Below are 26,352 nucleotides of genomic sequence, written 5' to 3'. Positions count from 1 at the left end.
ATATTAGGGTTCTCCAGAAAAACATAACTAATGGGATGCATATAAATAAAATATATTTTATGAGGGATTGATTCACCTGAATATGGAGACTGAGAAGCCTCATGATCTGCTGTCTACCAGGAGGAGGCCTAGGAAAATTGGTGATGTAATTATAATCCAAGTTCAAAAGTCTCATAACCAATGGTATAAATCCTCTGGTCTGTGAGTATAGTCCCAAGAACCAGGAACTCCAATGTCTGAGGGTAGAGGAAGATAGATATCCCAGGTCAAGAAGAAAGCAAATTCTCCCTTCCTCTACCTTTTTGTTCTATTCCAGCCCTCAGTGGACCAGATGATGCCCCCAGCATTGGTGAGGACAGATCTCCTTTACCCGTTTACCCATTCAAATGCTAATCTCTTCCTCTAACCTTCACAGGCACCCACAGAAATAATGTTTTACCATTATCTGGGTATTGCCTACTCTAGTCAAATTGACACACAAATTTAACCATCATACCATAATTTACCAAAATGTACCACACTAAAATATTAAAAGAAAATATTAAAAGAAAAAAAGAGCATCTCAAGAGATGTAGAAAACAATGTTAAATAAAATGCAATTTCCATTTATAGTTAATAATCTTAGTGAACTAAGAATAGAAGTGAATTTAACAAAAAAAAAAAAGGAGGGAGTTTAAAAAGCCCAGAAATAAAAGTAAACCAAACCAAATCAAACAAAAAACACGAAAGCAAATACCATTTTCTTTATTTTTTTATTTTTATTTATTTATTTTTTGTTGTTGTTGTTGCAGTTTTTTGGCTAGGACTGGGTTTGAACCTGCCACCTCTGGCATATGGGACCGGCATCCTACTCCCTTGAGCCACAGGCACCGCCAAATACCATTTTCTTTAAAAGAAGAAACATGACTTTTTTTTTAAGAAGCGTTTTGAGGAATCCCCATACTGTTTTCCATAGTGGCTGTATTAATTTACATTCCCACGAACAGTGGACAAGGGTTCCCCTTTTTCCATATCCTCGTGAGCATCTGTGATTGTCTATCTTTTTGATAAAAGCTATTTAAACTTGGTTGAGATAATATCTCATTGTAGTTTTGATTTTCCATTCTCTGATGGCTAATGATGCGGAGAATTTTTCATATGCCTTTTGGCTTTTTGTATGTTTTCATTTGAGAAATATCTATTCAGATCTTTTGTCCATTTTTAATCATATTATTTGGGTTTGGGGGATGTTTGTTTTTTTCTATTGAGTTATTTGCGCTCCTAATATATTCTGGCTATTAACCCCAAAATACCATATTATACAGCAATTCCACTATAGGATATATATCAAAAAAAGTAAAGAAATCAACATATTGAAGAGATATGTGTATATGCACTCACATGGTTATTGTAGCACTAGTCGCAATGACCAAAATATGGAATCAACCTAAGTGTCTATCAATGGATGAGTGGATAAAGAAAATGTGGTATGCACACATAATGGAATATTATTCAGATAAAAAAAGAATGGAATTCTGTCACTTGCAGAAACATGGATGGAACTGGAAATCATTGTATTAAGTGAATAAGCCAAGCACAGAAAGACAAATATTGCATGTTCTTACTTACATGTGAGAGGTAAAAAAATGGATCTCATGAAAATAGACAGTAATATTGGTGGTTACCAGAGGCTAAGAAGGGGAAGAAGAAGGAAATGAAGAAGAGAGATTGATTAATGGGTGCAAATATATAGTTCGATGAAAAAAAGATGATCCTTTTTTTTGTTTGTTTGTTTGTTTGTTTGTTTTGCAGTTTTTGGACAGGGCTGGGTTTGAACCCGCCACCTATGGCATATGGGGTCAGTGCCCCACTCCTTTGAACCACAGGTGGCACCCAAAGATGATCTGGTTTTTGATAGATCAGAAGGATGACTGTGGTCAACATTATTCAACTATACATTTCAGAAGCTGGAAGAGAATAATTTGATTGTTCCTAAGAAAAAATATATGATAAATATTTAAGGTAATAGATATTCTAATTACTCTGATTTGATTATATAAATATATCAAACTATCACATGTATCCCAAAATGTGTAAATCTAATATGTATCATTAAATTTTTTTTATTAGAGTGGGACTCTCAGGTTTTCTATGAACCCCCCAGGCCAGCACCTTGGGGGCCTGTTTCCTGAGGCAGCCGCCACGAAGATGTGGAATAGTGGTGGATTTGACAGCTATGGCAGCTCCACGTACGGGTGAGCCGGCAGCTACACACAGTCTCCAGGGGGCTTTGGATGGCGGATATCTACTCAGTCCGAAGGGAAATCAAGAGCCTGAGCCCAGCACATTGTGCCCTGTACTACACCTTAGTTGCTTTCTGCCACCCTTTTTGATGAAGTATTCAAAATTGGGAATCTTGAGATTTCACAGGTCATTCTTGTGGGGATAATTAGACATTCAGAGAAGGCTCCAACCAACATGGTTTATAAAATAGATGACGTGACAGCTGCACCCATGGATGTTCACCAGTGGGTTGACACAGATAACACCAGCAGTGAAAACACAGTGGTTCCTCCAGAAACATAAGTGAAAGTGGCAGGCCACCTGAGATATTTTCAGAACAAAAAGAGCCTGGTAGCCTTTAAGATCATGCCCCTGGAGGATATGAATGAGTTTACCACACATATTCTGGAAGTAGTCAATGCACACTTGACGCTGACCAAAGCTAACAGCCAGCCCCCAGCAGGGAGAGCACCCATCAGCAATCCAGGAATGAGTGAAGCAGGGAGCTTTGGTCAGACTAGCTCCATGCCAGCAAATGGCCTCACTACGGCTCAAAACCAGGTGCTGAATTTGATTAAGGCTTGTCCAAGACCTGAAGGATTGAACTTTTCATGATCTCAAGAACCAGCTTAAACATATGCAGGTAGCCTCAATTAAGCAAGCTGTGGTTTTTCTAAGCAATGAGGGGGCACATCTATTCTACTGTGGATGATGATTATTTTCAATCCACAAATGCAGAATAACTGGATCTAAATCAGGGACCGATTTTCCAGCTGGTCCTATTTTCATAGTGTTTTGTCTCCAGCTGTGTATATGTTTGGCCAGGTGACTTCTTGGAAGTAGGTTTCATCTGTAAAGGTCTCAGCTGACATCCTTTTGAAACTTACTGCTCTTCTGTATTTTGTTTTGTTTTGTTTTGTTTTGTTTTGTTTTAGCTCCAAGTACTATGGGTAATTAACAGGGCTATAACCCAGAATGAAATTTCTTGAAGAAGTTATAAATAAGCTAGTTATAGCATCAGACAGATAGAATGAAGAAGGATGCTACAAAAGAGTACTCAAATAATGCTCAGGTGTTTCTGTTCGTAAAATGTTTCCCGCTGAAAGGAGAAGAGTGAGACGAGGGTCTGTGGGCAGAGCACAAGCCGAGAAATGAGCTGGCCTCTTCCTGGTTTTGTTTCCTACTTTGGTTAAGTGATGTTACTTCCAGAATTGCACTTTTCTTCACCTGTTTGTCATGACTGCTGTTTGTCATGATAGCATGTTTATATGAACATGAAGTTCAAGGGTGGTGGTCTCCAAGGGCAGAAGAGAGGAAGAAGTATCACTGCATTTTGTACAAAGTAAGCACATTCATATGTTTAATAAAAGAGTTCCGTTGTAAAAAGAAATTTGTTTATTAAACATTCATTGTTGAATTCATAATGTATCAGTATGTCTTGGTACATTTCAAATATGATTTGATTGATAACACTTTACTTGAACATTTTTTCCCTTTGTAAAAACAAAAATTAACACTTTTCATAGTGGAAAAAAATTTATTTAAAAAAATCCAGGAACATGACAATTATGCCTCCACCATGCTCATTTAAATATTAAGGATACTAATTTAAGAAAAAGGAATGCAAGCTAAGAATATATGGAAGGAAAATTATCATTCAGGATGTTAATGAATGTTCACATTAAAAGTGACAAGTATTTTAAACATAATAAATTTCATTAAGTTTGTTTTATATGAAGTAAATATACAAAACTCAGTTATATTCCTGCCAACTAGCACTAAATTGTTAGGACTAAACTGTTAGGAAACGTGATTTTTTCAAAAAGACATCAACACCACATTTGCAATAGCAAAGAAAAAAAGTATTTTGGAATAAATGTGGCAAAATCTGTGCCAAACTATAGTGAAGAAAATTAAGATCTGGCCATCTATTTAATAAACTTCATTTTTTAGAAGAACAGTTTATTTATCTATTTCTTTTTGAGACAGTGTCACTCTGTTGCCCAGGTTGGAGTGCCATGGCATCATCATAGCTCACAGCAACCTTTAACTCCTGGGCTCCAGGGATCCTCTTGCCTCAGCTTCCTGAGTAGCTTGGACTACAGATGCCCACCACAAATGCCTGGCTAATTTTTCTATTTTTAGTAGAGATAGGGTCTTGCGCTTGCTCAGGCTGGTCTTGAACTCCAGAGCTCAAGCAATCTTCCTGCCCCAGCCTCCCAGAGTGCTAGGATTTCAGGCATGGGCCACCATGCCCGGCCTAGAAGAACAGTTTAGATTTACAGTAAAATCATAAAGATAGTGCTGAGAGTTCCTATATACTTCACATCCAGTTTCCTATTATTAATATCCTGCATTAGTGTGGTTCTTTATTATGGTAATGGACAAATATTGATGCATTATTAACTAAAATCCATATTTTATTTAGGTTTTCTTAGTTTTTAATCCAAAGCTCCTTTTCTGTTCTAGAATCCCAGCCAGGACACTGCATTACATTTGGTTATCATGTCCCCTTAGCTGTGATGGTTTCTCAGAATTTCCTTGGTTTTGATGTACTTGAACAGTTTTGAGCATTTTGTAGAATGTCTCTTTATTGAAATTTGCCTGATGTTTTTCTCATTAAACTGGGGTTATAACTTTTAGGGAACAAGACCACAGAGGTAAAATGTCCTTCTCATCCCATCACATTCAGGGCATTTACTATTTACTTTTCACTGTTGATGTTGACTTGATCACGTGGCTGAGGTAGTGTTTGTCAGGTTTCTCCACTGTGTATTACCATTCCCTGCACCTGCTTCCATACAGTACTCAAGATAATTTGAGCAATAAATTTCTTTCTATGCTTAGCCTAGGCTGCAGTAGTGGGAATTTATACTCCCTCTCCTTGACAGCAGAGTGTATTAGGGTTAGGGTTCTCCAGAGAAATAGAAACGATAGGATATGCAGATAAATATATAGATGTAGATAATCTATGTATCCATCTATATCTCTGTGTTATAGAGAGATTTAAGAGAAATTACCTGACAATTATGGAGGCTGACAAGTTCCACAATCTGCTGTGTGCAAGGTGGAGAATCAGGAAATCCCATAGTATAATTCAGTTTGAGTCTGAAGGCCCAAGAACCAGGGGCACTGATGTCTAAAGGTAGGAAGGAGAACATGGACATTCCAGCTCAAGAACAGAAAGATAATCCTCCCTTTCCCTTTTTGCTCTATTCAAACCCTCAATGGGTTGGGTTAGGCCTGCCAGCATTGGTGAGGGCAGATCTACTTATTCAGTCTACCAATTCAAATACTAATCTCTTCTAAAAACAGTCTCACAGATATACCTAGAAATAATGTTTTCATAGCTGTCTGGGCATCCTACTTTGACACATGAAAGTATCTGTACATATATATAATGACACACAGAGTATCTGTAATATATATAACTTATTTGCAATTCTGACAGAAATATGTCTCTTCTTCCCTGTTAATTTACTTAACTATTTATTTATATTAGCATGAACTTCTGTATATTTATTTTATGCTTTGGGTTATATTGTAATTCTACTTTACTTTATTGCTCAAATTATTCCAGCTTTGGCCATTGGGAGATCTTTGACATACTCGTGTCATTATGGGTTTGATCCTTTTCTTTTCTTTTACCTCCTTTCTCTTTCCTTTCTTTCTCTTTTTTCTTTTTTAGCACTGTAAGATGCTCAAGGTTCATCTTTTTTTGTTGTTTTTTTTTTTTTTGAGACAGAGTCTCACTCAATCACCCTGCGTAGAGTGCGTGGTGTCATAGCTCACAGCAGCCTCAGTCTCTTGGGCTCAAGAGATTCTTTTGCCTCAGCTTCCTAAGTAGCTGGGATTATAGGCATGCACCACAATGTCAAGTTATTTTTTATATTTTTAGTAAAGGCAGGGTTCTTGCTCTTGCTCAGGTTGGTCTTGAACTCCTGAGCTCAGGTGATCCTCCTGCCTCGGCCTCCCACAGTGCTAGGATTACAGGCGTGAGCCTCCATGCCTGGCCTCTAGGTTCATCGTGTACATTTCCTGCCCCAGTCCTATAATCAACCTTCCATTAAGGAGCCCTCATTCCTTTGATTGAAGACTTTTATTTATTTATTGTTTAACCTCATAATTTCTTTTTTCTTTATTTTTACTTTTTTGGGGGGTGGGGAATAGGGTTTCATTCTGTTGCCTGGGCTATAACCCAGTGGTGTGATCATAACTTACTTCAACCTCAAACTCTTAGACTCTAACAGATCTTCTGCCTCAGCCCTCCAAGTAGCTGGGACTACAGGCATGTGCTACCATGTCCAGCTAATTTTTCTATTTCTTATAGAGACAAGGGAATCTCACTATTTGCTTAGGCTGGTCTTGAACTCCTGGCCTCAAACAATCTTCCTGTCTCAGCCTCCCAGAGTGCTGTAATTACAGGTGTGAGCCACCACATCTGGCCCACTTATTCTTTTTTAAAATTTGAAACACATTTTCAAAAGTTTTGAATTTGAAATTTATGGAAAAATTTGAAAGTTTAGTTCAAATAGCCTTTCTTCCTGTACCACTTATTTTGCCAACTTGCTGCCCCACTTCCTAATACTTTAGTGCATACTTCTTACAAACGAGGTCACAATACAACCATAAAATTGGGCAATTAACATTCATACATTACAATGATCTAATTCCCAGATACATCCATTTTTTTAGCAAATGCCAAATAATGTCTTTGATAGCAATACAGATCAGAATCGTGAGTTGCCTTTATTTGTCATGCCTCTGTGATGGTTCACTTGAAGGATATTTATGAATGAGATTAACATTTAAATTGGTGAAATTTGGGTAAAGCCAGTTGCCCTTCAATCAGTTAAAGGCCTGAATAGAGCAAAAAGACTGGCCTCCTGAAGCAAGAGAGAATCCTCCAGCAGATGACCCTTGGACTTCTGCACCATCAGCTCTCCCAGATCTCCCGCCTGCAGCCCCACAGGACACATTTTAGACTTGCCAGCTTCCATTATCACATGAAGTAATTCCCTGTAATTAATCTTTTCTTGTGTATACACATCCTATTGTTTCTGTTTCTCTGGAGAACCCTAATACATTCTTTTCTGTCTGCCAGTCTGGAACCATTCATGAGATTTTAACTTCAATATCCTTGAAACTATTTCAGATTTGGGGAGTCACTGCTCCCAGACGATCTTCCTGTACAAAGGTAAGGCATATACGTAGGTAAGTGTATAATAAGTATGCAACACATGTTTTACATCTACTATTTATTTCTATATATATGGTGTATTGTAAACTTTGAGTTCGTATCAACACTTCCAATTTTATTATAACAAGATATTGCCCATTCCAGTTTTCTCCCTTTCCATGCTTGTAACTCCTTCGAAAAACGGGGTTCTCATTACTGCTCATTTTATTTACTTATCTGACTTTATTAGGGGATATTACTTATCCCTTTATAACTGATTTTGCACTGCTGCCATCACCTTTCCACTAAGCAGATCCTTCCTGGACACAGTTGGGCTCTGGCACCCTATGTATGTAAAGATCTAGAAGGATTGGCCAAAAATAAGCAAAGCAAAATATTAAAATAGGCAAACTTGAATAGGCACTTTCAGAAGAGAAAACCTAAATAAATAACCAATATAGGAAAAGTTGTTCAACTTCATTAATAGTGAAATGCAAATTAAACTCAAAATGAAATAGTTTATATTTACAAGATTGGCAAAATATCAAGTGTAAGCAAAGATGCATAGCAGTGATTTTTCAACTGGTATGCTGTGAAAATTTTTAAAGATCATTAAATTATTTTTGAAAAAAGTTCAAAGTACAGGAATTATATTCTTTTTTATACTCCTTTTTTTGATCAACATAATTAAAGTGTGACATGGAAGTTTAAATATAGTGCTATGAGATAAAAAGGTTGAAAAATACTGATGTATAGCAATGAGGACTTTCATATGCTCCTAGTTGGGTGTAGACCTGTACTTTAGTCATTATGAAAGTTTTGAGATACACAAAAATCAAGAAACATAAAAGTCCACATGGATGGAAACAAATGAAGCCCTCCCAGCAACACTAATAAGCTGACCAAATTGAAACTTGCACCAGTGAACCAGAAAGGATGCTATCAACTATGTTTCTTGGAAGTGAAATAATGGACCAAAACACAGTCTGTCTCAAAACTTTTTATATGACTCACATACAACCTTTTGGAAAGGAATCTGGCATTATTCAATAAAGATCTTTCAGTCTCAGATGGAAAAACCATTCTTAGACGTATACCCTGGAGAAGCTCTTTCACAAAGAGTTTCAGGAGATACATGAATGACTGTTTATAGCAGCATTATTTGTAATATCAAAAAAACCCAAACGATATTTTAATTACAAAAAATAAAGGAAAGCACTGCTTTTCATTGCTGAAGCATAAAATCTAAACTTCTTCACATAGCATGAAAAAGAAAGTTAAAAGAAGAAGTATTGTTTTGTGTTTGGGTTTCATTGGGGAAAAATTTCTGGAGTTTACTTCATTTTTAAAAAAGTCTAAGGGGCTGAGTCATTAAACACCATAATCACAAACTATATTGTTGTCTTTGAATATGTTGTACATGAATTTAAAAAAACAAAGAAATTAATGCTATTGAGGCTTTTTAGATTTAGATAAGCCAATTTCTAACCATTCTGTAATTTTGCACTCATGTTTACTTAATTGCCACCGCTTTCCGCCTAACAGAGAAGATAAAATTGGGATTATGTGTCAGTAGAATTCTGATACATGAGTGAAATGGACCCTGTGAAAGTACAACAAACTCTTACATAACAAACAAATATGGGCTATAGCCTTGTTCCCACAGATCAGCACTCTAAACTGTCAGTTATAATTATTCTGAATTCCTTGAGGAAAATAAAAATTAGACTTTGAGATTATAGAGTTTTGCAAATTTCTGCAATTGTAGAAAAACAAGATATGGATTCTGAATTGGGTGCTTATGATTGTCCCTAGTCCCTTTTGTGGGGCCTTTATTGGGTGGCCGTCTTTATGCAATTGTGAAAGTATAAAACCTGTCAGACGTGTGTATAAAAAAAAGCATAATTCCACAGCCCAGGAGGCCTAGTTCATTTTATTTTTCCCGCTTCTTCACTCCCGTCCAGCGTTTAGCTAAACAGATTTAGAGGCTTAAGCCTGAAGGGTGGTAAAGATGCACAGACCATGGAGTAGGTAATAGCTCATGAATTGGCACGGTGTCTACAAGCCACAGGACAGAATTTCACACACTGAGTCCAAGACTGACGAGATCCCCTCAGGTCTCCCCATTTGCTGCCACGCCCAAGCTAAGCATTCCCAAGGTGCAGCTTCCATTGGAATCCGCATCTTTAAACGACGAGAAATGGCTGTAATTTTCAGCTTGGGATTCAGGCTGGTATTAAACACGCCCATTCCCAGGCGTCTAGATCCCAGCGAGACTTGTCGGAGGCGGTTCCCGCGGCCTCCCCAGCCGGTTCGGCGCTGTGCCAGGGCTCCCGGGCTCCCCTGCCGGCTCGTCAGCCACCGACACCCCAGTGGCGGGGCAGACCACACGCCCGGGTCCCCGCCACGCGCGCCCCCGGCCCTTTCCCGCCAAGCTGCCTCGCGCCGCCGGCGCCCGCTCGCCGGGGGAGGCGCTGCAGCGGCTCGCGGAGCGCCGCCTCCTCTTCCTCCGGCTCTTCCCCGCCTCCTCCCCCTCATCCTCCTCTCCACGGTTGCCAGCCCTGGGCGGGGGCGAGCGCGTCCTGTTTGCTGGAAGCCTTGGGAAATGGCAACTTGCGCGGTGGAGGTGTTCGGGCTCCTGGAGGACGAGGTGCGCGGGCCGCGGGCGGGCTTCACGTCGGGCTGTTCATCAGCTGGACCCGGAGAGGCAGCGGCGGTGCCGGCGGCCGCGGCTCGGCTGTCAGCCCCTCCTCCCTCTGCGCAAGCCCCGGGAGCGCGCGGGCGTCGTGGGGACTGCGGGGAGCGTGGAGCTTGGGGCGGCCCGGCGCCTGGGTCCCGGGCTTGCTGTAGGCAGCCAGCCTGTGGGTGGCTCCCCGCTGGGGTGCAACCGCCTGCCTTTTGTCAGTTTCCTTTCAGGAAATGTTAGGGAGCCGGGCCGGGCTGCGAGTGAGCCGGGTGTGTGCGCCTGGGGACGCACATCACCCCGCCAGACCCTTCCTGTCACCCAGGGCCCGTGGTACGGGAGCTCCCTGGGGGTGGGGCGCTTTGCCCGGGGCTTAGCATCCCCGCTGTTGAGGAGCCTGGGGATAGGGCCTGGCCGACTTCACGAACTTTGAGTTGGAGACTTCCCAGTGAATGGTCATCAGCTGTTTTGTTTTTTCTCTCTTCATCTGAAACCCGTATTTAATCCCAAGAGACAGGGATGGGGAGGAAGGAAAATAGATTTTTCTCCTCCTATTTAGCAACAAATGTCCGATGTGGGAAGCTCATGCTTTGTTTCACCGGTCCTCGCTGGTGTTAAAAAATAAAGCCAAGAAAGTTTAAATGCTTTAAAGAACTTCCCACTTCTGTTCCTTTTGGAAACTACAGTAAGTTCTGGAGTTTAAAGAAGGCAAGTATGTCTCTACTCAGCTAAATAACTTATGCTGATTTACCTTAATTTTTAAAGCGTTTGGAAAGCTTGTTCCGTTTTAAATGAGATGTGGCTTCCCTATGTTCTTAGTGTTTGCTGACCGAACTGTCATGTGTACCTGTTATCAAGATTGGACCCAATTAACTAGAGATCTGTCAGCCTAACTTACTGTATATTGCTTGGTTAGATTTCTTCTAAAAGTGTCGCAATAGTTCCTTCTCTTGGTAACTTGGTGTCTTCAAATGTCCTTTATACTTCTCTTGAGAGTTCTTTGTTTATAAATAGTGAGCAAGTTATCAGGGTGATGCAATTAGAATTTAATTTCTTAGGTATTGCTGCCAGAAGAGAAGCAAAGTGATGATGGACAAATGGTTTCAGCTCAGGTAGTTGTTCAGAAACAGCAGTCAATGTGTTAGACCTGAAAATAATATTCTATTTAACGTCCTGTTATTCTGTAAAACAGATCAGAAGAAAATGCAGCTTTGCACCTGTAATAGCTTTCTTCTTTTTCGGTTATATCTCCCTACTTGCTACATAAACTTCCTGGTGCAGATAACTTCAAGCTGGCCTCCAACCCAGCCAGGCTAGCCTTGGACTTCTTTCCCTGCTGTAGTTGTCACTGCTATTCCACGTTTCTCATCTCACCCACTTCCAGCAGAGCCAATTGATCTGCCAAAGAAATTATTCACCATCTGTTTTCTCCCTTTTGGTATGGGATCTGTGTTTTTAATTATCTGTTTGATTAATTTATCTGTTTTCAATTGCCACCCCTCTGCCCAGCTGAAATCAAGGTAATTGTGGCCATTAAGCAACAGGGGCAATAGGCCAGAAACTCCACCCTTTGAAATGAGGATTTCCTGAGAACTTGCTGAAGGATTTGTACTTCTGGGAAATCTCATGGCATGGGCCTATCCTATTGGGGGTCTGGCTGTCAGTTCCATGACTCAAATTTCCTTCTGTCTCCTTTATCCACTGAGGCCAAGAGTGAGAGAGGAAATAAGACTGATGGTGAAGCATCTTCCACTTCTTCAATTGTAATTGGGTTATTCATTCAAGAGATACTTATTTGCTGTCTGCTCTATATCATGCATTGTGCTAGGCAGCAGCAATAGAGAGGAGGAAAAAAAGGTAGTCTCAGCTTTTAAGGAGTCCACTGTCTAGTGGGAATAGCAAAAGTCACTTGTTCTCTGGTAGAAGTTGCCATTTCATCACTATCATTTGTTGTTTGTTTATTTTCTGGTCCACCACAAAAATAAAAGAGGGATTGCAGACCCCTTGATCTCCCCCCCCTTTTTTTTAAAGAAGAAAAACATTGCAGCTATATCATTTCTAAAATGACTAGTCTGGGAATAGGCAACCCTCTATTGTTGATTAAAAGTAAAGTAGCTTTTCTATACAGCAAAAGGGGACAGTTTTTATTTTAAATTTGAAACTGAAACAAGGAGAAAAATGATTTGAAATAGTGGAATAGATGATGAAAGAGGCCAGGCATGGTGGCTCACACCTATAATCCTAGCACTCTGGGAGGCCAAGGAAGGAGGTTTGCTTGAGCTCAGGAGTTTGAGAACAGCTTGAGTCAGATTAAGACCCTGTCTCTCCTGAAATAGAAGAATTATCTGGGCATCATGGCAGGCACCTGTAGTACCAGCTACTCAGGAGGCTGAGACAGGAGGATCACTTGAGAACCAGGAGTTTCGGGTTGCTATGAGCTACGATGATGCCACTGCACTCTACCTGGGGCAACAGGAAGACTCTTGTCTCAAAGACCAAAAAAAAAAAAAAAAGATAATTAAAGAATTATAATTTAATCAGTATATAGCAAATAGCTGCTGGTCACAGGATATGAGTGTATTAATGTTGAAGTTTGCTAAAATTTAGATCATAATACCTTTCTCTCACTTTCCAGTGAATTCTAGCCCTTCTTCCACAGTAAGTAGCTTTTACTAAGAAATAGCTCCATATGCAGAATTTTGCCATTAAAGCATTAACAAACTAGGGAAGAAGTGTAATGTAATTTGTACCAAATCTGTTCTGGAAGTCACTTGGGATTAACAGCAGAGAATAACTGTCCCCGATCTTTGGTGGGGAGGAGGGTGGTAGATACAGGGACTGGAGGGAAGAATCCCTTCCAGACTTCTTCCAAGGAGGAGTGAATGTAGCAACTGGGAATCAGCACACTGTTTTCAAGACTTCCTTACAATTGATGTTTGGATCTGAAATAGGTCCCCAAGTTAGGTGTACTTATTTGAGATTTGGGGGGATAGAAATGATGTAGAGTGTATTGTTTTGTTTCTTTGGCTTTTTCTGCTGACAAACAATAGTCATGTAGGCATTGAGGGTCTTTTGCAAAAGTATTCCAGTGTCTGATAACTTGTTTTGTGGATATTGACAGGAAGTCACAGAGGTAATGGCGGTGGCTTCCAGATGTCTGGATTGGGTATATTCTTAAAGTCATAAATTCTGGTGGTGACTCCTTGTTACCTACCTTTGTAACTTAAGCAGAAGTAGTGGATTCCTGGGTGGGCCAGTTCTGTATTTTCCATTCCACTGGAAGTGCAGCTTAGAGGCTCCTCTGCTGGCTCCTACAATGATTTCATAAGCACCTAATTCTCGGAATAAACTTCTTTCTTTCTTTTTTTTTTTTTTTTTTTTTGTGTAGAGACAGAGTCTCACTGTACCGCCCTCGGGTAGAGTGCCTTGGTGTCACACGGCTCACAGCAACCTCTAACTCTTGGGCTTACGCGATTCTCATGCCTCAGCCTCCCGAGTAGCTGGGACTACAGGCGCCTGCCACAACGCCCAGCTATTTTTTTGTTGCAGTTTGGCCGGGGCTGGGTTTGAACCCGCGACCCTCAGCGTATGGGGCCGGCGCCCTACTCACTGAGCCACAGGCTCCGCCCCAAACTTCTTTCTTTTTAACACATGTAGAATGATTTTTGTTTGCTATAACTGAAGCCTGGCTGAAACAAGAAAAGCAGGAAAGAAGTAAAAAGGAAAGAGTTAAGAGTCTCTACTGCCAGTTTGGGGAGTTGTTTGCCCATTTAAAAGAACAGATGCCTCTGGTGGTGATAGCCACAACAATGCATAAGCAACAGAAGGGCATGTTCTGACACTTCGGGATCCACAAAGGCTGAGTGGAAGCTGACCCTGCCTACCTGGCATCATACAGAATCTGGGAACAAAGTTCTCCAACCCTTATGCACTGCCCACAGAGGAGGAGGAACAAAGCTTAAGCAGCAGCCGCCTTGGTAATCTGTCCCAGTCTTTCATGTATTGTTTTTGCCACTAGTGTTTCTTTGGAACTCTTTAATTCCAGCACCATTCTGAAGCTTTTTTCATGGGTTTCCATGAGACCAAAGAAGCGAATATAGTTTATTTTAAATAATTTATTTTAAAGTTATTTAAAACCAACAGAAAAGTTAGAGTTTGTTTTTAATAATTCATTTTTAAATTATTTTAAACTAACAGAAAAGTTGAAAGTACAGCACGAAGAACTCCAGTATCCTCCTCACGCAGGTTCTGCAACTGTTAACATTGTACTACAGTTGTTCCCTAATGCTTTCTTTTGCCATTTTCATTAGTCTTGTTCTGAATCATTGGAAGGCAAGCTGCAGACACAGGGCCCCATCATTTCTAAATATTTAGTGTGTATTTTTCTAAAACAAGAACGCTTTCTTGCATAGTAAAACCATCCAACCTCAAGCTAGAAAATTGTCATTGACAATATTAACACCAATCTATAGATGCCATTCAAGTTTTGATAAAGTTTCTAATAATTTCTCTTTTCCCATTTCTTATCCAAGATCCCAGGTAGGGACATAGATGTAGCATTTATTTGTCATGTCACTGCTGCCTCTTCTGTAACAGTTCTTCAGGCTTTCTTACCCTTGACAGTTTTAAGAAGGACATGGTGAACATCCTGGAAGGCGCTTCAGAACGTGGGTCTGTTTACTTCCTCAGGACCATGTTTAGGTCCTGCCATCGTGGTTGGAATCACAGAACTGGTGGTGTGCTCTTCTTGGGGCATCATGTCAGAGCACACACGATGTTGCCTTGTCCCAGTGCTGTCAGTGATAACCTTCATCATTTGGTCACTTTGGTGTTTGCCAGATTTCTTGGTAATGTCATGTTTTTCTCTTTATAATGGATTAATTTTTCGTGGGGATATGTTCTGAGATGATGCCAGTATCCTATTTCTTATCAAGTCTTCATTCCTAGCTTTGGTACCCAAAACTCTGATTTTTACTTCCATCTGTGTTCATTAGCATTCTGTGTAGAAAGAGCTTTCCCTCTCCTTCCTCCCATTTATTTATTCATTTATTTAACTTTTAGAGACAAAGTCTTTCTCTGTCAACCTCACAGCTCGTTACAACCTCAAACTTCTGGCTTCAAGCAGTCCTCCTGCCTCAGCCTCCTGAGTAGCTGGCACTACAGGTGCACTACTGTGCTGGGGTATTTATTTCTTTCTTTCTTGGTAGAGACAAAGTCTCTTTATGTTGCCCAGGCTGGTCTCAAAACCTTAGCTGCAAGCAGTCGCCCTGCCTCAGCCTCTCAAAGTGCTGGGATTGCAGGTTTGAGTCACTGTACCTAGCCCTCCTATTTATTTGTACAGTCATTTATTTATATCAACCCACTTTATTCAATAGGTTGTAATCAGATACTGTCATTAAACATTTTGTGGTCATAGTGTCCCAATTTGGCCAATGTGAGCCCTTTTAAGGAGGTTCCTAAATCCTTGTGACTGCTCCCCATCATTCTTTGGACACTTCATTGCTTCCTGGAAGATGCTGCTCCAGGATTCTCTTGTACGTTCCTTTGCTTTGCCAGCTCTATCTGGAATCTGCCATTTTTCCTAGGAGCACTGGTTCCATTTAGTAGAAGATGGTTTTTAGATGCCGAGATTTGGGTGGTCAGTGTGCTCATTATGGCTGGGATGTGCTCTTTGGCCATCTCAGTGAACAGAGTTAAGAAATTGTGTGTGTGTGTGTGTGCTGTACACACATATACAAGTATACACATGAACCTATAGCTATCTCTTATCCATCTGTAAATAGATTTATTTACAAATCATGAATTCATACTGATTTCTCCAGTTCTCCTGATTCTCCGTATGTTAAGTATAACTAATTTCCCAGTCATGCAGACATCTCTCTGCCACTTCTGCACCTGTCTTCAGCTCTTCACATCCTCAGATGCCAGTGGGATTGTTGCTGTTGATTACTGTGCAGCACCCTCCTCCCCTGCTCAGTACCTCGTGCCAATGGACGTCCTTCTGACGCATCTCCGAATGACACCTCTCTCTTCTCCTCAGTGCTCCATACTGGTGAACATGATAACCATGCACCTCTATGAAACTCCCCTCTCCCCAAACCTTGCCTGTGCTGGGCCTGCTGTTGACTCTTCTGCACCAGGAGCAGAAGAGAAGATGATGTACATAATTGCATTTCAGTTTACCATGGTTATCTACTTCAGTGCTGAACCTTTAATCAGATTGCTGATTTGAATTGCTAAACCCACCATTCTGCTGAGTTCTGTAGTGAGGAATGTTACTTCATCCTTGAAGCTTCTATCTATTCTGGCTCCCTGGCCAATTAAACCAAACTTATAAGAAGATAAGGGAATGGGTAGAGTAGAAGTCTGGGGATATCTCGTCTGATTTCGGAAGCTAAGCAGGGTCGGGCCTGGTTAGTACTTGGATGGGAGAAGTCTGGGGATAAATGCAACGATAAAGGCACAGCACAAACAAAAGAAAAGAGTTTACATAAGATTTTTCTGAAAATAGAGCAATAAATATGTCTGTAGCCCATTATTGTAACTCCTGGCCTGACCCAAATGTATGGCTTCCACTGACATGAGACATGTTTTAACAATAATGAGATTAATGTGAACAAATAATCACAGCAGTGTGCAGATGTGTTAGTGAAAGTATTCTGCTTCAGGGAAAAAGAGCCAACCTAAATGTAATAATAGCTGTCTTTAATTGAACACCTGCTATGTGCCAGGCACCAGGTTATATTTTCACACTTTAGCTGTAATCATCACAGCAATATTTCAAAAGTAGGTGGTGTTATCCCCATTTTACAGATAGGAAATCTGGCGTGATTTGCTCAAGAACTTTCTCCCAGGCTGGGTGCCCATAGCTTAGTGGTTAGGGCACTGGCCACATGCTCCGATGCTGGTGGGTTTGAACTCAGCCTGGGCCTGAAAAAGAAAAAAAAAAAAACCGTCTCCCAGTAAGTAACAGATCTGGGATTGAAACCCACAACTCTCTGGTACGAAAGATTTGGTCTTTCCACTGTCCTGTTGCAAATAATTGCCCAAATAAAACAATTTAGCAAGAGAGACTTTTTTCAGGAAGATGATGAATAGAGCACATGCAAAATTAACTTGTAATGTTCTTAACGCTTTTTCATATCTTTTCTTACTATAGCTTTCAGATGAACTTTGTAAATACTTGAATTCTGTATCTGCTTAGCAAATATTTGATGAACACTTACTGTGTGTTAGGCAATTGGATCAGGGCATGAGGTGATAATGATTGACAATGAGCTTTACTCAATTTATAGCCTAGAGGAAAAGAACATTAAATAATCACACATAAATATATTATAAGGGCCAGGCATGGTGGCTCACACCTGTAATCCCAGCACTTTGGGAGGCCTAGGTGGGCGGATCTCCTGAATTCCAGACCTGCCTGAGCTAGACCAAGACTCCATCTCTAAAAATAGCTGGGCGTTGTGGTGGGCGCCTGTAGTCCCAGCTACTCGGGAGGCTGAGGCAAGAGAATTGCTTGAGCCCAAGAGTTAGAGGTTGCTGTGAGCTATGAGGCCAGAGCACTCTATCGAGCGTGACAAAGCGAGACTCTGTCTCTAAAAAACAAACAAAAAACCACATAAATATTTTGTCTAAGTATTATTAAGGAAAAAGAGTATAAGATGAAAGGTGTAACAGAAAATTAATTAACCTTGTATGGTGTGAAGGAGGGTTGACGGGAAGAGGACTGAGAAAGTCACATTTAAAGTGAAACTAAAGATGAATAGGGATTAGCTGGGCAATGAGTGGGGCAAAAAGCCTCCCAGGTCAGTAGAACTGAAGGTGCAAAAGATGAGAGGAAGAAGGTAAAGAGCGCTGGAGCCGAGGAGCAAGTGGTCAGTGTCAGAGGAAGTAGAATGGAAATCAGTTAACACCCTGCCATTATCATTATCCTCGTTACTGTTTTTATAGTTAATATTTGTTCCTCACTATTTAACATTTTTCTCTGCTCGTTATTTCTTATTTTCTTTATTTCTTCTTGCAGAATCTTTAGCTTTCCATTTGGGACCACTTTTTTCTGCTTGAAGTACATCCTCTAGAATTTCTTTTACTGAGTGAGTGCTGGTAATGAACTTTCTTGGTTTTTTGTTTTTTTGTTTTTTTTTTTTTTGAGACAGAGTCTTATTGTGTCACCCTCTGTAGAGTGCTGTGGTGTCACAGCTCACAGCAACCTCAAACTCTTGGGCTTACGTGATTCTCTTGCCTCAGCCTCCCAAGTAGCTGGGACTATAGGTGCCCACCACAATGCTTGGCTATTTTTTGTTGCCGTCGTCATTGTTGTTTAGCTGGCCCGGGTGTATGTGACTGGCACCCTAACCACTGAGCTATAGGCACCGAGCCTTGGTTTTTGTTTTTCTGTCCGAAAATTTCTTTGTCTTTTTATGAGGTGGGGTTGAGGAGGATTAAAAGTTACAAACAGTGAAATATGCAAGATCTTGAATGTACAATGAAATGATTTTCAATATGTATAACCAATAACTCAATTATTTTTTGGAATATTTTTGTCACTCCAGAATGTTCCCTGGGGTCTTCTTCCAGTTGACTCCTCCCCTTGCTCTCCATAGGCAGCCTTCTGTCACCATGGATTACTTTTGACTGTTCTGGAACTTCATACAGATGGAATCATGCACTGTGTACTTTTTTGTGTCTCACTTGCTCCTTTTTTGAACATAATGTTTTTGAGAGTCACCCATGTGTTGTTTATATCAATAGTTTTTCTTTATTGCTGAGTAGTATTCCATTATATCAGATGTTTATTCATTCTTCGTTGGATGGTTAAATTGTTTCTGGCTACTGGTTAGCATGGTGAATAAATTTACTGTGAGGATTCATATCCAATTTTGATGTTTTATTTGTTTGAGACAAGGTCTTGCTCTGACATCTAGGCTGGTCTTGAGCAATCCTCCCACTTCATACCTCAGCCTCTGGAGTAGCAAGGCCCATAGACATGTGCCACCATGCCCAGCTATTCTTAAATTTACGTTAGTCTTGAACTCCTGGGCTCAAGTGATCCTCCCACCTTGACCTCCCAAAGTTCTGGGATTACAGCTGTGAGCTAACACGCCTGGCACATTTAAAAGTAGTGTTAAGCTGAGTGTGGTAGCATGCACCTGTAGCCCCAACTACTTGGGAAGCTGAGGTGGGAGGATCACTTGAGCCCAGGTATTTAAGGCTGCAGTGAGCTATGACCTCATATCTAAATGAATGTAGTGTTAATATGCAAAGTAATTATGAGCTGGTCGTTCTTGGAAATTAGTGCTGATTGAATAAAGTTTAATATTCTGAGAGACGTATACTCCTTTGCATTAACTGCAGCACTTTCCTATCTCCATGCTCTCTGCCTGGGGCTTTCAACGTTAGTGTCCACCAGAATCACCCAGAGAGTTTGTTAAAACACAGACTACCCTAGAGTGTGTGGTTTGCTAGGTACAGAGCCTGAGAACTTGCATATGTGACAAATTCCTTCATGGATGTTCATTCTACTGTTTTAGGGAATCCACTTTGAAAACCATCACGTTCTCGTAAATCTAAGCATTCTGGGTATTTTTCTTTGTTATGATTATTACTGTCAAAAGTCCTGAGGAATTTTGACTGTGTATAGCAAATGTATGGGACCCATCACCTCCAGCTTTACTAGAACACTCTCGATTTATTTCCCAGGAAGGGCAACCTAGTGTTTATATTTTTGCAAAATATTTCAAATAAATTTACCAGAGGAGGATAACTGCTCAAAATCCGTAAGTTTTTTAGTTTAGAAAATATGGTCACCATAAGTTATGTAGTGTATGTTGCTCAAAAAAAAAAAAAAAAAACCAAGGGAAAAACATATCCCTTCCTAGCAAATTTTTTGTTAAATATTCAGCATTTACATTATTATACTATGTAAATAGAGTATTATTCACATCATTGTACCAATTTATTTTTCATACTTTTTTTTGTTTGCTTTAGTTTCCTGTACCCCTGTCACAAACTTATTGCAAACTATTGGACAGAAGACCACCCAGTGCAGTAAAAGATGTGTGCACACGTGCGTGTACACACACACACACACACACACACACACACAAAACAAGTGCTCTCCATTTCCTTTTTTTCTCTTGCTGGAGGCTGCCCCATTCCGTGTGGCTTCCATTTGGATAGCTTGCTCTCGACACCTGTTGCGTAGCCATCATCTGTGGGCTTCCCTTGACCATCATTTTGAGAATTTACCTGATCTCTTTTTGGTGTTGCAGCCACTGTTTCCTTAATCTCTTGTCTTCCTCTCTCCTAATTTATTCCCTTACTTGGTGGCATACATCGCATATATGAGAGGTTAGGTTCTGGAGAATCTTACAATAGGATGATCAGAACCTACCAACTGCATTGTGGGATTCTTGCTCATATTTATAGCATTTATCTTTCCTTGGCCCACTCAGTTTCCTTAGAGATCGGTTTTCCAGTTTCTGGGGAACACAGGTCTTGGAGCCTGTGTTCTTGGGGGAGGAGTCTGGAGGGCTTACTAGGCACTTTTCCTTGTTTTTAATAAGGTGCCTTATTCCTATTTTTAGCTTCTTCAGAAAGGTTTGTTGTTAAGAATTTGGCAGCCCTTGCTGGGTTCTACAGAGGATGCAAAGATAATGAAAAGATAATTTTCTTGGGCTTCAAAATCTGACAGTTTTAATAGTGGAGAAAGGCATAAAATGTATTGCCTCAGATACAAGACTATATGTGATGAATGCTCTGTAAACGATCATCTGACAATGAGAAGATTAGTTTCAACTATGAAGGCTGTTTAGAAAAGATGGCATTTGGGCTTTGAAAAAGGACACAACTTCTTTTAAAGAAAAAAATGATGTAAAATTTACAAAATGTTTATGAAATAAAAACTTTCATAATCTCATTACTTTAATAGCCATTTTCTTCTTCTTTTTTTTTTTGAGAGTCTCAAGCTGTCACCCTGGGTAGAGTGCTGGTGCATCACAGCTCACAGCAACTTCAAACTCTTGGGCTTCTGTGATTCTCTTGCCTCAGCCTCCCAAGTAGCTGGAACCACAGATGCCCATCACAACACCCAACTATTTTGTTGTTGTTGTAGCAGTTGTCATTGTTGTTTTAGCTGGCCTGGGCTGGGTTCAAACCTGCCAGTCTAGGTGTATGTGGCCAGCACCCTACCCACTGAGCTATGGGTGCTGCCTAATGGCCATTTTCATTGTTGTACATTTTCTTCTAATCTTTATCAATCTGAATATATTTTTACAGTTATAGAATAGATATTCAGCATTCTGATTTTTCTGACATAATTACTCAACTGACAACTAAAAATATTAATAATTAACATTTTCTAGTAGCTCCAAAGGATTCTGCTCAGGTGAGTTTTTAACTGTGAAGGAGTGAGAGAACTCAGTTTCTATAAAAACTCAGATAAGTAAACGGGGTATATTTTCTCTTAAAAAAAACAGCAGACTTGTGAGGGTGGAAGGAGCAAACAGAGGAATGGGAAAAAGATGAAAACAAATTCTGCCAAGACCTGTGAGAGATGGAAAGTCCTAAAGCTGCCTTTCCTATTCCTGGTTGTTTAGGATTGACAGGAAATGAGTAGCAGTTAGTAAATGTCTCCGTGGGTTGTGGAGAAAATCTTAGTCCTAGAAAGCTGCCTTGAATTACACAGGCTGTCTGCCTGGATAACACATTGCCAGTGCCTCACATTCCCAATTTGTTTCCCCTGGTTATTAAGAAAAGCCACATCTCCCCAAGCGTTAGAGGTTGCTGTGAGCCGTGTGACGCCACGGCACTCTACCCGAGGGCGGTACAGTGAGACTCTGTCTCTACAAAAAAAGAAAAAAAAAAAGAAAAGCCACATCTCTTTGCTTGCAATTTGCAACTTTTCATTTCCTTTTCAAAAACCAATAAAACTCTTTCCTTATGAATGGAAGGGGAAGATTGACGCTTTAGCAAAGAACTCTGCTCTACTTGAGAATAATATTCCTATCTCTGTTTTGATTAAGGAAAGGGTGTTTACTTTTTTCTTTTTTGCTCATTTGAGCACTATCCAGATTTCTGTTAATAGTACTTGTTAGTATCATATTTCTCAAGTTATTGAAGAGTTTTATCTCCAGGGGTTTTCAAAATCATGTGAGAGATCTTGGCACACGGATGCGATTGAAAAGACTAATTTCTGACAATTCTCACATGAAATTCCAAAGTGACGTTAAAATGAATGCAAATATGAAAATAACATCCTTATTTAATTCTATAAAAAAATATTTAAGTGTAATTTCTTACCATGAACCATGGCATTTAAAATAACTAGTTCTGACTTTTGTGGTGGAAATTGCAGAGAATAAGTGTGAAAGTTAAATGTGCCTGTAACTGCTGTGTAATTTGTAATTCCCTGGAATTACTTGTAACTGATACTTGTTACATCTTTCTCCAGGAGATTGGGGATGTTGCAGTTAAAGCTAACATGAATGGTTTTCAATATCAGGAGCTCCACAAACGTGGATTAACTTTAGAGGGATATGATCATCTCTGTCCTTAATTAAGATCATATGTAAATTATTAATGCTGTTTGAGCTTAGAAAATATAAGATAATGAAGTAACACTATTTACTATTGTCTCTTTCCATTGCACTTTACAATTTGAAAAATTTTTACTTATCAGGCATTACAAAAAAGATTTTTAATCTTCAGAATTTAGTCTTGAAAATTAGTACCTGTGTAATGTAGTGTGGCCCCTTCACAAGCAACTGGTATAGTGAGAATTTGGTTCTTAGGGCTAAAGGAGTACTGCAGTTGGCCTGTTTATTCACTGCCCTGCCAAGAAAAGGAGTAATCTGTATGTGTCTTCAAATCTGGGGGGCTTAGTTCCATAAGAAAACTGAAATTCCAACTTACATGTTTTCCTTTGCTTTTCAATTCTATATTTGTGAGACTTGGGATTTCTCTTGTTTCTTTTGTTTTTGCAAGATCAGCTCTGTGTTTTATTTTATTTGCTGATAGAGGATAGTTACCTAGCATTTCTAATCAAGGTTTTGCTGCTGTTGTTGTTTTTTAATTTTCTTAATCTACTACCTGGGTTTTGGAGCTAATAGAATATTCCACTCACAGTCATGCATCACTTAACAATAGGGATACATTCTGAGAGATGTGTCATTAGGTGATTTTGTCATTGTGTGAATGCCATGGAGTGCACTTACACAGACTTACTCAGTGGAGCCTACTCCACACCTCGGCTGTATAGTACAGCCTATTGCTCCTGAGCTGCAAAGCTGTACAGCATTTTATGTGCTAGATACTGTAGGCCAGGGGTCCTCAAACTACAGCCCGTGGGCCACATGCAGCCCGCCAAGGACATTGATCCGGCCCTCCGGGTGTCCGCTGCCTGTCCTGCTACAGTGCGCATGTGTGGATTGTGTGCAGCACTCTCCGACTCCCCTTCTCTCTGACTCTCGATGACTTCTCTCAGTCTTGGGACTAACTGATGCACACTTGCATCACTTGTTACGACTAGCAGTGACACATATGGAACCAGACATTGACCATCTCATTAGCCAAAAGCAGGCCCATAGTTCCCATTGAAATACTGGTAAGTTTGTTGATTTAACTGTAGTTGTTCTTCATTTTAAATATTGTATTTGTACCCGTGTTGTTTTTTTTAATTCAAAATAAGATATGTGCAATGTGCATAGGAATTTGTTCATTGATTTTTTTTTTTTTTTTTCAAACTGTAGTCTGTCCCTCCAACGGTCTGAGGGACAGTGAACTGGCTCCCTGTTTAAAAAGTTTGAGGACATAAATGGTATTTGTGTGTCTGAATGTATCTAAACATAGAAAAGGTACAATAAAGGCTCTGTGCCAGCCACATACATCCTGGCTGGCAGATTCAAACCAGCCCAGGCCAGCTGAACAACAATGACAACTGCAACAACAACAACAACAACAAAAATAGCCGGGCATTATGGCAGGCACCTGTACTTCCAGCTACTCGGGAGGCTGAGACGAAAATCTCTTAAGCCCAAGAGTTTGAGGTTGCTGTGAGCTGTGATGTCACGGTACTCAACTAAGGGTGACATGGTGAGACTCTGTTTCAAAAGAAAAGTGCAGTACAAAAAAAAAGTACAGTAAAAAGATACAGAGTCTTGCTCTGTTGCCCAGGCTGGAGTGCAGTAGTGCAATCATAGCTCTCTGCAGCCTTGAGCTCCTGGATTCAAGTGATCATCCTGTCTCAGCCTCCCAAGTAGCTAGGACTATAGGCCCTCCCCACATACACATGGCTAATTTTAAAAAATAATTTTTTTATAGAGATGAGGCCTTCCTATGTTGTCCAGGCGAGTCTCAAACTCCTGTGTTCAAGCAATCCTCCCACCTTAGCCTCCCAAAGTGTTGGGATTACAGGCATGAGCCATCACACCAGGCTAGACCACTGTCTTTTATGTGATCTGTCATTAACTTTAATGTTGTTATGTGGCAATGACTGTATCTTAGTTATTTAGTGAGACCTCAGGGAATAAGCAAGGGTGGTTGTAAGACTTTAGAGATGGATGAATGTTAGAATGAATAATCTATGACCTGTTTATTTTCTCCCACTGAGACTTCTCAGAGGGAAATACAAGCTAATATTTCCCCATGGAATAATTTTAGAATAGAACCAGTTATTTTGCTACCTTTTGTACCACAGCCTTTCATATTAGTTGATCTTAAAAAGTGCTCCTGTGAATACTGGTGGACTTACATCCATGTGTACATGGGAGAAAATTTATCTAGATATACATGTAAAAGTGGAGTTCTTAGGTTATTAAGAATTTTTGTAAATATACCAAATACCTCTTCAAAATGATCCATCAATTTGTAGTTTCATAAACAGCATATTAAAATTCTCCCTGATTACTGGTACAATAGGATATCTTTTCATATATTGTCCATTTTTTTAAAAATCTCTATGATTTTTGTATTAGGTTAATTATATTCTTATTTTTCAGGAGTTCACACAGTCTGGATAATCATTTGTCTACATATATTTTCTAGATACTTCTGTGTATCTCTTTATTTTTTCATTTTGTACATGATATACAAAGGGTATACAATTTTATTTATTTTTTGCGGCAGAGTCTCACTTTGTCACTTTGGTAGAGTGCTGTTACATCATAGCTCACAGCAACCTCAGACTCCTGGTTTCAAACAATCCTCCTGCCTCAGCCTCCTGAGTAGCTGGGACTACAGGTGCCTGCCACAACGCCTGGCTATTTTTAGAGACGAGGTCTCTCTCTAGCTCAGGCTTATCTTGAACTTGTGAACTCAGGCGATCCTCTCCCCTTGGCCTCCCAGAGTGCTGGAATTACAGGTGTGAGCCACTGTGCCTAGCCCAGGGTATACAATTTTAATGTAAATTTTAACAGTTTTTCCCATGAGGGTTTGTTTTTTTTGTTTTTTTGTGGTTTTTGGCCAGGGCTGGGTTCGAACCCGCCACCTCCGGCATATGGGACCAGTGCCCTACTCCTTGAGCCACAGGCACCGCCCAGAGGGTTTGTATTTATTTTAATCTTTTTCTACCCAGACGTCATAGAATTATTCTAAAATTTCTTGTGAATTTTTAGGAGTTGGTTTTCTTTTTTACTTTTAGACTTTATCTGACATTTGTTTCTGTGTAAGATAGTGATGAAATGTTATTGTTTACTTCTTTACTCATTTTTTTTTTTTTTTTTTTTTTGTAGAGACAGAGCGTCACTTTATGGCCCTTTGTAGAGTGCCGTGGCCTCACACAGCTCACAGCAACCTCCAACTCCAGGGCTTAAGCTATTCTCTTGCCTCAGCCTCCCGATCAGCTGGGACTACAGGCGCCTGCCACAACGCCCGGCTATTTTTTGGTTGCAGTTTGGCCGGGGCTGGGTTTGAACCCTCCACCCTCGGTATATGGGGCCGGCACCTTACTGACTGAGCCACAGGCGCCGCCCTCTTTACTCATTTTTACTCTTCTCTGTGAATTTTAGAATCATTTGTAAAGATCCATGAAAAAATTCAAGGGGGTGGAATTGCATTGAATGTATAGATTACTTTGGAGAAAACAGACAATAATATTAAATACTTCTATCCATAAACACAGTTAATTTCTTCATTTTTAAATGTCTTCTTTGTTCTTCAATATTTTATCTGTAAAAGAGTTCTTTATTTCTTATTAATTTTATTTCTTTGTCTAACAGTTTTGTTTCTT

The 26,352-nt window shown here is 40.1% G+C and overlaps 1 protein-coding gene and 1 pseudogene across 2 annotated transcripts in view; both read left to right on the top strand.

The window, feature by feature from the left end:
* The first annotated feature begins 2,201 nt into the window (after nt 1-2,201).
* LOC128587590 (replication protein A 32 kDa subunit-like) lies at nt 2,202-3,005 on the top strand (annotated as a pseudogene).
* A 6,461-nt stretch (nt 3,006-9,466) lies between these two features.
* Nucleotides 9,467-26,352, top strand: part of NEDD4 (NEDD4 E3 ubiquitin protein ligase) — a 171,244-nt gene continuing 154,358 nt past the window's right edge. Inside the window, exon 1 of one of the 2 annotated variants that reach the window (XM_053593914.1) lies at nt 9,467-10,091. In XM_053593914.1, coding sequence (XP_053449889.1) covers nt 9,483-10,091 — 609 coding nt within the window. In that variant the 5' untranslated portion in view covers nt 9,467-9,482. The remainder of the gene's footprint in view (nt 10,092-26,352) is intronic. The other variant, XM_053593915.1, reaches the window with a different exon arrangement.

This window comes from Nycticebus coucang, chromosome 6 (assembly GCF_027406575.1).
Source record: "Nycticebus coucang isolate mNycCou1 chromosome 6, mNycCou1.pri, whole genome shotgun sequence".
Classification (NCBI taxonomy): domain Eukaryota; kingdom Metazoa; phylum Chordata; class Mammalia; order Primates; family Lorisidae; genus Nycticebus; species Nycticebus coucang.
The sequence above is the reverse complement of the archived record's forward strand: the minus strand, read 5'-3'. Positions and strand labels throughout refer to the sequence as shown.